The 13883-nt window shown below is 37.0% G+C and overlaps 1 protein-coding gene across 2 annotated transcripts in view; it reads right to left on the bottom strand.

The window, feature by feature from the left end:
• hdac4 (histone deacetylase 4) overlaps positions 1 to 13883 on the bottom strand; it is a 236345-nt gene that overhangs the window by 201963 nt on the left and 20499 nt on the right. For both annotated transcript variants that reach the window (XM_051904805.1, XM_051904806.1), the window contains exon 2: positions 13515 to 13789. In XM_051904805.1, the coding sequence (XP_051760765.1) occupies positions 13515 to 13536 (22 nt within the window). In that variant the 5' untranslated portion in view covers positions 13537 to 13789. The remainder of the gene's footprint in view (positions 1 to 13514; positions 13790 to 13883) is intronic.

Genomic DNA, 13883 nt, shown 5'->3' with positions numbered 1-13883 from the left:
GGGGGGGGGATCAGAAAAAGCCATCTTTGTAGCTTAGTTTCACTTGGAAAGAGTTCTAAAGGTTTCAATATGTCCTTAAAACACATAGAACATATTTCATTTGATTCAAATATGTTTGATTAGTCATGATATGACCCCTTTAAACATCCTCACTGACAAGACTGAATCATGGCCTTCCTGAACACAAAGCACACTAACAAAAGCTCACACAATTCACAGAGGAAATGGAAACAAACTGTGGTGGCCTGTGAAACAACCCTGCTTGTAAAAAAACAAGAGATGTTGAGGATTATTTAAAGAAAACATCTCGTCACATCTGGCTCCGGGGCTTTGAAGCTGGTGCCTTTCCCACAAGTGCCGGTTAACTACACGGTCCTAACAGTGGCAGGCTGGTCGGTTTGGCCAGCCGTCTGCCTCGTAATGGTGCGGCGTGCCTCATCAAGATTGGCTGCTCGCTCTGGTCTCTGAAGCTGTAATCGAACTCGTCTGGGAGACAAACTAGCATACGTGTGCCTTGATGTGTGTTAGATGCGGCCATAAAACACGTTTTAAATGGCGTTCACAGCAAGTGCTAGTCTACGTCAAAAAAATGCTTTTAACTTTGCAATTAGCTGGTCTTTCCTGCCACATTCATGTGGCACATGAGGACCAGACTGTGGGTTTACGATCAGGTCTACGTAATCATGTGATGCCATCTGAAAAAATGAGTGGAATGTGATAATGCATCAATATGAAAGAAAAAAAAATGACAAGCATGCCATCTAGATGAGACATCCATAAACACAGGATTAGCTTTGAGTGACTATTCATAACAATGTCATATTGCATTTTGAAAAACTCATAAATGACGATAAACTTCCCTTTTGGCAAAGCGGAGCCCGGAGCATTTCTTAAATTCAATACAAAGGCAGAACGCGGGTATATTTCACCCCGAATTGGATTAGCTGAATTGGATATTATGGAAAACGTAAAAATGAGACAATGACAGCATATAAATCTCATTACTCTCTCATCATTTCCATTGTTCTGAGGAGTTTTTGTTTAAACTAGTCCTCCCCTCTCTCGCTTCCGCCAACACATCTATCTTTCCACAGTGGTGAATTTTCCAGAGCACTTGTTCGGTAATAACAATGACATTTTGGTGACCTTACAACACTAATTCTACACTTCATAGACCACAGACTAATATTCACACTGATTTACCCACAAAACCTCCTGAAAATCACCTCGTGATTACAGTTTTATGCAAGTAATACAGGCCACTGCACATTTTAAACAAACACACTGGCCTCCAATATCACAGCTTGGGTAATTAACTTCCTCTAAAGCCTTGACTCTGGCCCTAAAAGATGTTTTTTAGGACTTCTTTAGTTGGTTTTCTTGGTAAATACACAGTTTTAAGATTCTAAATAGTATAAAACAGAAAATTTATGACCTAAAATGAATAAGAATTTCTGTCACTAGTCGTTTAAGCAAAATAGTGACATTGATCATTTGAAAAACTGCAAATGGGGGCTAAAACAAGATATTCTGAAACTTTTTCAATACAACTTTTAGTCAAATTGTTATGCTGATATCAAGATCTGAAAACGCTAAATTAAAGCAATTTCAGTAGTTGTCTCAGATTTGTATCTATATCAATTTACTTGGATTCTTAAATACACCCTGTTCCCAAATTTCCATTCTCCTCCATTTTTGAGACCCTTTTTTCAGTGAACCATACATAGTATGTCCATTTATCATGTTAATTTTCAAGTAAAAGTAAGAGTAACAGACAATGAAGACAATATTATGCCTATGCAAAAAGCTCTGCAGATTTCCATGGTACATGTAAATGTTACAATACAAAAAAAGATCTTGTAAGATCCTCCCTACAGTTCTGGTGAAAGTGCCGCACTTACGAACATCACACCGTACTTGTGTCGTTTTTGGGAAGAGGAGTTTTTCGAGAAAATTATGAAATCTAACAGTCCTCAGGATAAATGTGATGCTGAACGCTACCCACAAACTTGTCATGAATTATTCAAAACCATCTGCTACCGAACTGGAGCTGAAAAAGGATCGAGGGATATTTTGGGTTTCAGTGCATCTGTGCGTGCAATAGGATCTAATTCCCTTTCCTTCAAGATCCTTCTGCATGAATGTACTGTAACATTCACCTCCAGCAAGCATTACCTCTCCAAAAGGAAAGGAATGTAGGAGTGTAGAGCTCTCGGGTAGGTTAGCTACGAGTAGTGACCTCAAATCAAGAGGAGAAAGGCTAAAAATATTAAAAACCTATGATAAATGTTTTTGAACTGTGTTTTATACGTACTTATGTAAGGAATAGGCAAAACAGCTAGAAAAACAAACCATAATTTCAATCAGCCATTGTACTCCAGTAGCTGAAAACTGTTTAACATAAGAACTAAAACACTAAAAATCTAGTTAAAAATGTCAGGCTTTCCACATTGTTGTTCAACAAATGAACAATAACGACATTTCATTTATATGCACCAGTATAACAATAGTACACACACAAGACAATACAATATTTACCAACAAAGTTTTACTAAAACGTTTTAATATATGAAAAACGCAAGAAATTTTTGAGTGATGAAGGAAACTTACACTATAACATTTAAAAGTTTTGGGTCTCTTATGCTCACCAATGCTGCATTGATTTGATCAAAAATACAGTAAAACAGTAATATTGTGAAATATTATTACAATTTAAAATAACTGATTTCTATTTGGCAGGCTGGTTTCTTTTTCTATTTTAATATATTTTTAATTTATTCCTGTGATGGCAAAGTTGTAGCAGCCAATACTTCAGTAAAAAGTTCAAAAGAACAGCATTCATTTGAAAAATACAAATCTTTTGTAACATTATAAATGCCTTTACAGTCACTTTTGATCAATTTAATGTATCCTTGCTGAATAAAAGTAATACATTTTTTTTTTTTTTTAATCTTACTGACCTAAAAATTGTTGGTAGTGTAGATTTAAATCAGAGATATATTTAAAAATATCCTGGCTCTTCCAAGCTTTATAATGAGAGTGAATGGGGGGTGCGATTTTGAAGCCCAGTTTGAAGCTAGTTATTATAGTTCATAAAGTTTTAATTTAAATATGGATCTTTTTCCTACAAAAACCCATTCAGAAGGCATTTATTATATTGCCATGTAGATGTCTTCAGGCCAGGACTATTATCAAACAAATGAAGTTTGGAACAGATCGGACATTGTATGCCTGAGTTACAACAACTTCCTGTTTCGTGGCGTTAATCGCAAACATTAGCACTTAGACAAGTGTTGCATGATTTAACGTGTTTCTAATATGTTTGGTACTTTGTGGCATATTGAAATGTGTTTCTGGGAGAGAATTACAGTGTAAAGCATGCCATTTCCTATTGCCAGCAGGTGGCGTTATGACTAACTGATAATTGGCATATAGATGTCTTTAGGCCAGGACTCTTATCACACATGTGAAGTTTGGGGCAGATCGGACATTGTATGCCTGAGTTACAACAGCTTCATCTTTCATGGCGAAACATCAAAATTTGTCAGGCCGCCACGGACACGCCCTTCAACGAAACCTCAAGATCTTCTCAATTTAACATCGCTAAGGCCTTAAGATTAGACTGACGATATATGATGTGGTTCTGATTAAATCTCTATGAGGAGTTAATCACAGCGTAAAACATGTAATTTTCTGTTGCCCGCAGGTGGCGCTATGACTGTAACTGAATATTGGCATGTAAATGTCCTCATGCTAGGACTCTAATAAAACATGTGAAGTTTGGGGCAGATCGGACATTGTATACCCGAGTTACAACAACTTCCTCTTTCATAGCGAAACATCAAACTTTGTTAGGCCGCCACGGACACGCCCCTCAGCGAAAACTCTAGATCTTCGCAATTTAACGTCGCAAAGGCCTTTAGATTAGACTGCCCAAATATGATGTTGATCTGATTAAAGCTCTAGGAGGAGTTTGTTAAAGTACAACGTCTGGAAATGGCAAAAACTGCACAAATTTTGCAGAGAAAATTCAAAATATCTCACTTCCTGTTGGGTTTTCAGATTTTGCACCCAGGGACTTTTTTTGTAGGTATTGGGCTGTTACATCTGTCTACCAAATTTCATACCTGTACGTGAAACGTAGCGCGAAGGGCGGTAAATTGAAATTTTGTAGGTGGCGCTACTACATTTTGCCACACTTGATTCTGAAACCCATATCAGATGTAAATTTTCACCACTTCTGACGCGTGTGCAAAGTTTCATGAGTTTAAGCATGTTTAGGCCCTCAAAAATAAGAAGAATAATTGGCTGAGCAATTACAATAGGGTCCTCACACCATCGGTGCTCAGGCCCTAATAAATAGCCTACAATTTCTTTTTTTTCAGATACAGTAGGTTTATTTAACATGTATACATTTATTTAACATCTTTTGTTGTTTGATGACAGACAGATATTTAATTGGGCTGCTGAATATCCAGTTTTTACCCACCTGTTTGCGTCCACTTAAGCCATAACCGACTGTATTCACGCGAGATACTCCACATGATGGACATTTTGACATCTGTGTGTGCGCGTGTATTTGACTATTCAGGCGCAAGGAGATCTGATCACACGCACGACAGAGAGAGAGTGCTTCTGTTGTGTGTCATTCAGCGCGATTCCGCCTATCCCGCCTGCAACTTAATAACAAATTGTGATCAGATTGTAATTTTGGCTACCTTTGATTAGGCTGTAGGCTAAAATTATATTCAACCCGCCAAAGTGGCTAGTGGGAGTGGCTGTCTTACCCGCCACAGCTGAAATCTACCATCATTTGGCGGGTGTTAATGTCAAGCCCTGAATATAACTATGATCTGCAAAGAAAACAAGACAAAAAGGAAAGCTAAAGGCCAAAAAAAAAAAAAAAAAAAATCACTGGGTTTGAATTAAATAAATTGGCCCTCATTTGTCTAAGACAAGGACAACTCTTAGACTTTACAAATCCAGGCCTTGGCTTTCGGCAGATTAAAGAGCCCAGAGAGACCTGTGGCTAGATCTCTGCTAATAAAATTTGGGTGTTAAATAAACTGCGCTAGCGCCTCAAAGGGCCTGTAGAGCCCTAACTAGCGCTGGCCAGGCTTCAGTCACAACCCGGCCTGTCTTTGTGTTTATGTTCGAAGCAGGAGAGTTGCCTTCATGACGATTTATTGACGCAAGATCCCCACAGTTCAGTCTGCCAGCAATTAATCATGGGGCTTGTTTGGGCCTGTGAGAGCGATCTCCCCACAACCTGAGCCAGGAGACTAACCTACTTGTGAGATCAACACAACGCTTGATCAATGGAACAAAACTACCACCCAAAATCTGTTACCAGCAAAGAATATATGATCTGCCATCCTTCAACACCAAACAACACTTCCTCTTGCTGGAAAATAATTGAGCTTCATGACAGAAATGATGTTTACACAACTTACATGTTCCTCCATGAGCATGTGACGTGGCAAACAGTCGCGTTTCTGAGGAAAAGGACCCTGAGAAACCAGATAAAAATAGGTTTCATGATGAAAGACCACTCCTATATCATTTGCTTTTCTATCAACAGAGGTTCCCAGAGCATGGGATCCCTTCATGAGAAGTGAGGATATAACGTACAAACAAGCTTCACACGACATCCAATTCATAAACAGAGAAGATTAAGATTTAAGATCTGAAGAGGGAAAAACTCTCCGCAAACCTCAAGGTATGACGCAAAACTACAACTGAACAAACACGAAAAATGAAAACAACTTACATAATGCAGTTGCTCTGATCTATATTGCAATTGCACAACCACACTTGAGATGCACTCTAGAGACAGACAGATATATGGGCCAATATTGTCAATATTGTCTCATATACTACAATTATGTGCAGGCCTCTATATCAGTATTATATGAGCCATTCTGCTCTGTAAATATTGGCGTTGGCCACTGCAAACCCACTAAATGCACACTAGAGGTCAACCAATAATTGAGTTTATCAATATTTTTGACTGATATTTTTTTTCTTCTATTTTTCTTAGTGTATGATAATTATTATGTGAACCACATTTATGTATGCATGTATGTACATATTTACAAATATTACTAATAATAATAATAATAATAATAATAAAACTAAACGGGGATATTTTGTATTTGCATTACAGATCAAACTTTACAGAAATACTGATTATTGTTCTGTCCAATAACCAAAATGCAGAACCAATTTTAAATTTTTTAATTAATGCTTTTTGTACAATATTTTGAGTTAAAGGGTTAGTTAACCAAAAAATGAAATTTCTGTCATTAGTTACTCACCCTCATGTCGTTCCAAGCCCATAAGACCTTTGTTCATCTTCAGAAGACAAATTAAGATATTTTTGATGAAATCCGAGAGTATTAATAAAAACAATTATATATCAGTTCAACACGGCAATTTTTTCTTACTCCCAAGAACTTAACCAGCCTTAAATCTGGCAGAAAAACAAGCCTCCTAGCACAAGGTTATTTAATGAATGGACACACTGACTGGAACTCATGGAGACATAGTTTGGGTTTTATGGCGGAAAGAAAAATTCCCTGAAAAACCTGCCCTCTGAATGCCGAGAAGGAGATAATTACACATAATGAGACACAAAAAGCACTCAAATATCATGATTAAACTCTGTGAAACAAGATATTTCCAACATAAATTGGTTTAATAGTTCAAACAATGACTGCGGAACTAGACCAAATGAAGCCACCCAACAAAATGTCAGCTCAAAATAAGAAGACAAAAAAAACATAGCAACAGCAAAAATAAGTTTACCCACTATTTTAGTATTGTACATAATGTGTGTAGGCCTACAAAATAAAAAACATATAACAAGCATCCCATCAGGCAAGTGGAATTCAAAATAGTATTGATGCCACATAAAACTTCAAGGAAAACATGAATCTATCACTGTACCGTGTAATCACATTTTACGAAAAACACATTATGATTCACATTTCAACCATCTAAATCTGTCAGCCCCTCATAAACAGCAGGACATATTTTCCACCTTCTCTTTTTAAATCTCAAACTTGCAAGCAAGCAAGAAAGCAAAGAAAACAAAAATTTGTGATGTAAGTTTACAGGCACGGATTTCCGTCAATCCAAATCAATTCAATCCGACTGAAGATTCCAAAAGTTTATACAGTACTGTTCAATAGTTCAGGGTCAATACAATTTTTTTTAATGAATTCTTTTATCCAACAAGGACACATTAAAATGATAAAAAAAATTTTTTTTAAAAATTACAAAAGATTTCTACTTTAAATAAATGCTGTTCTTTTGAACTTTCTATTCATCAAATAATCCTAAAAAAAAAAAAAAAAAAAAAAACATAATATTAAGCAGCACAACTGTTTTCAACACTGATAATAATAAGAAATGCTTCTTGAGCACCATATTAGAATGATTTCTGAAGGATCATGTGACACTGATTGGAGTAATGATGATGAAAATTCAGCTTTGCATCACAGAAATTACATTCAAATATATTCAAATAGAAAGCGGTTGTTTTAAATTGTAATAATACAATATTACTGTTTTTATACTGTAATTTAATGCGTAAATGCAGCCTTGGTGAGCATAAAGAGACTCGAAAAACATTACAAAATCTTACCGATCCTAAACATTTGAACAGTAGTACATGTAAATAAATTCTTCTATAGGACGAAAATCACTTGTATTCTGAATAAAAAATTCTGTTCGCATTCAAAATTACCAGAATGACAAGCTTCTGAATCCTGTCAGAAAAAATTGTGACCGATTCAGTTCACTTTAAAAGTGATTCAGTGTAATTGTTATTTTTCTCTTTCTAACACTTCTAATATAAAAATATAGACACATAAATAGTCTCAAGATGAGACACTATAGAAAAGTTTAAAAAGGAAAAAAAAGCTGATTTATGGAATGAAATTGGAATTGTTTCCCAGTTTGATACTTCAACCAACAATTATTATACAAGGATTATTAAAATGCACCAATCTGACACTGTACAGCACTGGGTTCTTTCACGTGAGAGGATTATGGGTTACGACTTCTCAAGAGCTATTCTCAGACTCAATGGTGGCAGTAATACTGCATAAACACAGATTGACTAAGGAGCAGGCAGGTTTGCAGCTGCACAGCCCGACTAAAAACAGTGACAGACCGCGATTACGAGTCTGCTTTAGGGGAGCTCGGTACACTGGCGTCTGCATCTGGATCAAGTTGCGTTCCCCATCCTGCTGCCCTGGGGCAAACACACCATTAGTGCCAGTTGTTTGGAGCAGTAAAGCCTGCAGACTAGCAGCCATGATGTCAGCCTTCTGGGCTAAACTGGGCAGTCCATGCAACGGGGTACAGAGAAAACAAAACAAAAATATCAAACAATGGGCTCCATCGCCCAGTAACTCAACAGAATGGAACAGCCTGATATTCCCAAAGGAAGTCTGGACTTTGATACGGCCGGATCAAAAACCTGTTTGCCGATCCAGAAGGTCTGGAGAGAAACTAAAGTACATCAAGCCGTCCACGTTCAAATGCACGGAGGGCCATTGAGATCTCCCAGCCTCAGGCAAAAGCTTCTGAGGTACTGAAATAAATACGAGCCCAGAGCGCTAGAACGATATTCATCATTACTGGCAAATCAGCCGTTCCATTTCATGTGGCTCCTGGGACGAGGGCGGCATGCTGACAATCAAACAGCTGCATTCGATAGCGCAAGCTCCGGGGCCGAGCGCAAGCATTCGCAAATGGAGTGGAATGGGATAGCTGGGAGTAAAGGGTTGAGTTGGAAACACCCTGCTGCACCAAACGAGCACAAGGACCTGAATGAACTAGAGAACATAAACAAAATCTTTGTTAACTAAATAATTTCTTTAAAAGGTAAAGTGTGCATACTTTTTCTCTCAATGTTATCATAATTCCATACCAGCTTAGTATGCAGAGACAACAACTCTACCACCATGTGGGCTTAACATTAACTTATATTTTATATATGACATATTTTTTGCTCACCAGCCACTTTGGCTAGTGTTTTTCCAAAGTTACTAGCCACTCAGCATTTTCACTGGCCACAATTTTGACATCAATACTATGGGGAAAAACTGCCATATAGATGTTTTTAATATAATCTCATAATTTGGCAGCAGGTATATTAGGCTGCTGTCACTTTAAAACATGACGCACGGATCCATTATACTGTTACACGTTTTCTTTCTCAACTGTTTAAGTTCACTTAACTCCCTCGAGTCAGAGGTATCGCCGGCGATACCACCTCGGTTTTTTTCTTACCAGTGTGAAAGAGACTCAAAATACTCCGTCAATGTTGCACATACAATTAAGAGTTATACACCATTTTAATCTGTGAAATATCTTCTTTTATTTGTGTACTCAGATTAAAAACAAAATGTTGTGCTTTTTGTAAAATAAACAAAACTAACATGATGCGTGATCTGTCGTCTCCCTCTGAACGAAGTCCAATCTGATCGCTCTCAGAAAATGAACTTAGTGAATACTAATCACAAAAAAATGAGACTTATGTCTAAAGAAACATTGAAATGTCAGGTTTTAAATCGTGTAAGTCAAATCGAAAACAAAAATTCTCTGTTTATGTAATCTGTATGAAAAGAGAGCCATGTCAGACGCCCGTGATTCAGCTCATTAACCGTTAATGCGGCCACACCCACGGAGCGAGCGCTGTTCAGACGCAAATTCGGAGGCAATACATGTATACATCGTCTCGATCGTGTATTTATTGTCTTGAAAAGTGTTTATCTGTATGTTATAGGCATGATTAGTGATCTCTGGAAGCCTCTGTTAGTTCCTGAAAAGTCACATGGTATGCCTGTTCTTCTTTAGAGTAATTTGTGGACTAAAGGTGTACAGAGCGCCCTCCGGCTGCAAGTATGAATTGAAAACACAGTATCCAGTGCTCACAGTGATGACAATAAATATTGAATAAATATTACTCCTCTGTATAGAAAATTGACATAAACATGAGAATCAATCAATATTTCTCCAAATGTGCATGCTTTTAAGCTAAAAGGCTATATGAAATGCCATAGAGGTAACATGAATGTTCAGATGCTTTGCATCACAGAAATACATTTTATTTTAAAGTATATAATAGAAAACCATTATTTTAAATTGTAATAATATTTCACAGTATTGCTGTTTTTTCTGTATGTTTGATATACACCATGATGAGCTTGAGACATGATCACAGAGGGTTTTTTCACATAGCCTACCTGACTGAAAGGCCTCATTAATATGCAGCTCATTAGAGGTCATTATGTGAATCCTTTGTCTTCTCAGGTGTGAATCACAGCATTATTCATGATGATTTACGCCTCCACGCATACTGTGTTTCTTGACAAAAAGTGTCTTACAAAATTTAAATATCTATATTGTTTTATATGAACAAGTAGGCAGGATAATTTTTACATAACTTTGAAGCAAAAACTCTAGTCTACAACCTCCAATACCCAAAAGTCTTGTGAACACAGATTTAATATATTTTTTTGGTCTTATTTCAGTGACTTAAGTTTTTTGTTTTTTCAATAACCACACATAAACGTTATTCCTTTAAAAAAACAAACATGTACATACATGTTCCTCACATATTATGGTAGCCTAGTTTGTGCTGAATACAGTGTAATGACACTTTGTCATTAATATGTTTATGAACAACTGAAAAAACCACAAATGTCAGGGCATGTCAAAACTTCCCCAGGGCCCAAAAATCCTCAGACCCCAGAGGGTTAAAACATAACTGACTGTGTTTACATGAATACTCGCCAAGACCGGCATTTTGACATTTTTTTGTGTGTATCTGACTGTTAAAGCGCAATGAGCAGCGAAAAATAACTCAATTTAGTACTGAGATTCGACTTTACGCACACACACTTTGGGTGTGAGCACAAAATCTGCGGGAATGAGTAAAATTATGCACAATACGCGCAAACTCATGCAGAAATTCAAGCCCTGTAACACCAACAATATTCATCCGGAGCAAATGAAACTAGTGAGTGAGGGGAGGCGGGTTTGTGTGTCAACTCACTGGCGGAGAGATGAGAGAGTGAGAAAGCGGGAAATTCTGTGGAAAATTAGTATTGGAAGCGTTTCCTATATTTTAGTATGGATATGTATTGAAACATTTATATTTTTGACAACACTACATTGCATTTCGTTTCTTATTTTAGATGTCTTTTTAAAAGACTACAGATGAAATATGTATATATAAAATTGACAATATACACAATAAAATTTAACATTTTTATTTACATTTATAATTGTAAATTTCTCATTTTAAATGCATTTATATTATTTTTTGTTTATTTAAAAGTATTTAAAAATAATAATTTTCACATATTATTTCGTCTTTTTTTTATCATCAAATATTGTTTTCTTTTCAAAGAAAATTTGCAATAATACTTGGAAATTCTCCAATTCTACAGGAAACTTCATAGCAGCAAAAAATGCATCAAGATTTTTCAGGCTGAACTTACAACCAAATGTCACATAAAACCAAATGTTTAAGTTTGCAAAGCATGAAAATGTACTAAACACAATTAAGAAAAGTAAGACATAGAGAAAGGTTTGCGTTGTAATGTGGTTGCTAAGGTGTTCTGAGTGGTTTCTAGCAAAAAAAATCTATTGTATTTGTTTTTTTGTTGTTTTGCCATTTTATTGTTTCTCATCAAAAACCACATGATTTCAGGTATCAAAGTTAGTGTTATGGGTTTCAGTAGCACCAATAATGTGCTTTAAAAAAACATTTTTGCTTATTAATATCAAGTCCTAGACCAGTAGGGTCCAAATAGTTTCTCTGCACAGATGTGAAGGAGTGGTCTTGAGAAGAAAGTTCACATTGAGGCAAACTGGGTAATGTCAACAGATGCTGAAGGAATGTGATGTGGAAGAAAATGCAGTAAGAGAGAGATCAGGGAATGACCTCTTCTGATGAGAAAAGCCAGATTAGACTGATGCTGGCGATCCCCGGCTGAAATTGCTCTTTCGGACCAAAAGCGGATTAGTAGATGGGATGTGTGAGAGGTGACATCAGGCCTCCAAATCTCCAATCCAGCTCAGAGAAAACAAAACTATTACATCAACCCTGGATTAGCAACACAGACCACCAACGACGAAGTCTTTCTCCCTCTGAGAAGATCAGGAGTGAAATGATTGGCTAATGAGTGTTGTTTCTGTAATCTACTCATGTGGAGAAAAACACTGCTCTCAACACCATCACATAAAACAATATTAAGATGAAAACCTCTCAGTATTTCATGTAAATATTTCAATATACTCATACATTAACTGCTGTTCAAAAGTTTGGGGTCTGTAGGATTTTTTTAAAATGTTTTGTAAAGAAGTCTCTTCTGCTCACCAAGGCAGCATTTATTTAATTAAAAATACAACAAAAACAGTAATATTGTGAAAAATTATTACAATTCAAAATAACCATTTCCTATTTGAATATATTTTAAAACATAATTTATTCCTGTGATGCAAAGCTGAATTTTCAGCAGCATTACTCCAGTCTTCAGTGTCACATGATCCTTCAGAAATCATTCTGATATGCTGATTTGGTGCTCAAGAAACATTTCATATTATTATCAATGTTGAAAACAGTTGCGCTGCTTAATATTTTTGAGTATTATCATCATTAATGGATGTAACTATTAAAAAAGGTGCAAAAAGGTTGATTGTCTATTGTCAATAGTGTGTCAATGTATGAAGCACAGCTCAAATAGAAGTCACTTTCAAACCATCTGTTGTCCGCAAGATCAACTTGAACCGGTTGCGAAATCTGTGTGTAGAAAACTTTAACCCTTACACAAAATTCCCAATTGCGAAGATTCCTATTGAATTGCCTGGATTTCAACCACATCATTAATCGTTGTAAAATCCCTGTAACGGACCTCTCATGCCTCATTGCTTTACTAACTCAATGGCTCACAGAATGAAGCAGTACAAATACTGAGTGCTCATCTGTCTAGCGGATGATTCAATGAAAAGAAACCATCTGAAACTCTTTGACCTTTTCCTCTGCAAACACAAAAAGGAAAATATAAGCAGAAACAGAGAAGAGGAAAGATAAAGGAAGAGAGGGAGCCAGGGAGAAGCAGCACAGCTTACAATTTTTTCCAAGAATAATCAAACTCCTCCTCGAGCTGACAGTTGGACAAGGCGGCCTTGGCAAAGACGAGGGGACAGATATTTGAGTGCGAATCAAAAAGCTGCTCAAAAGGCTTTTCTGGCATCTCAAGGCTGATTCTCAACCATCGAAGCTCAATCACGTGCTATTCCTGTAGCAGAGAAACACTATCATCCTTTACTGAGAAAAACAGGTTTGTAATGGCACATATCTGGATCACAAAAGGTTTATTTACAGACAGACGTAATTGAAACCGGAGCGGAGCTGATTCCATAGTGTTTATCTTGTTCTGAGAGGGGTAACCTTAGATGAAAAGCACTGAAGGGCCACAAAGAGCTCTTACCTGGGCGGCTGTGGGAACTCATCGTGGCAACGGCGGCTCTTTCTGAAGTGACTGGTCTGATAATAAGAGGAGTGTGTCCTGGCAGATGAGGATGTGAGAAACACCTCACGGCTCCTCTGGGACTCGTTGGCTGGTCACCATCCACTGTTGAATGGAAAGACGAGTCAAAAGAGATGCGGGACAGGAAAGAAAGGACAATCTCAGAAACTCATTGCGCCCCCTCTGGCCGTAATCCAGCTTTGCGTGTTGGTTCCTCTTCGCTCGATAGGCTTGAACTGTCAAAAGAGAAGAAAAAAAGAAATTATGTAATGGCTGTGTCAATACCTGATGTTGTGGCTGTTTCTCAATCCCTAATGAGCTGCTTTGCTG

The sequence above is a fragment of the Ctenopharyngodon idella genome, chromosome 9 (assembly GCF_019924925.1).
Source record: "Ctenopharyngodon idella isolate HZGC_01 chromosome 9, HZGC01, whole genome shotgun sequence".
In the NCBI taxonomy this organism is placed as follows: Eukaryota; Metazoa; Chordata; class Actinopteri; order Cypriniformes; family Xenocyprididae; genus Ctenopharyngodon; species Ctenopharyngodon idella.
This window is presented reverse-complemented; position numbering and strand designations above follow the sequence as displayed.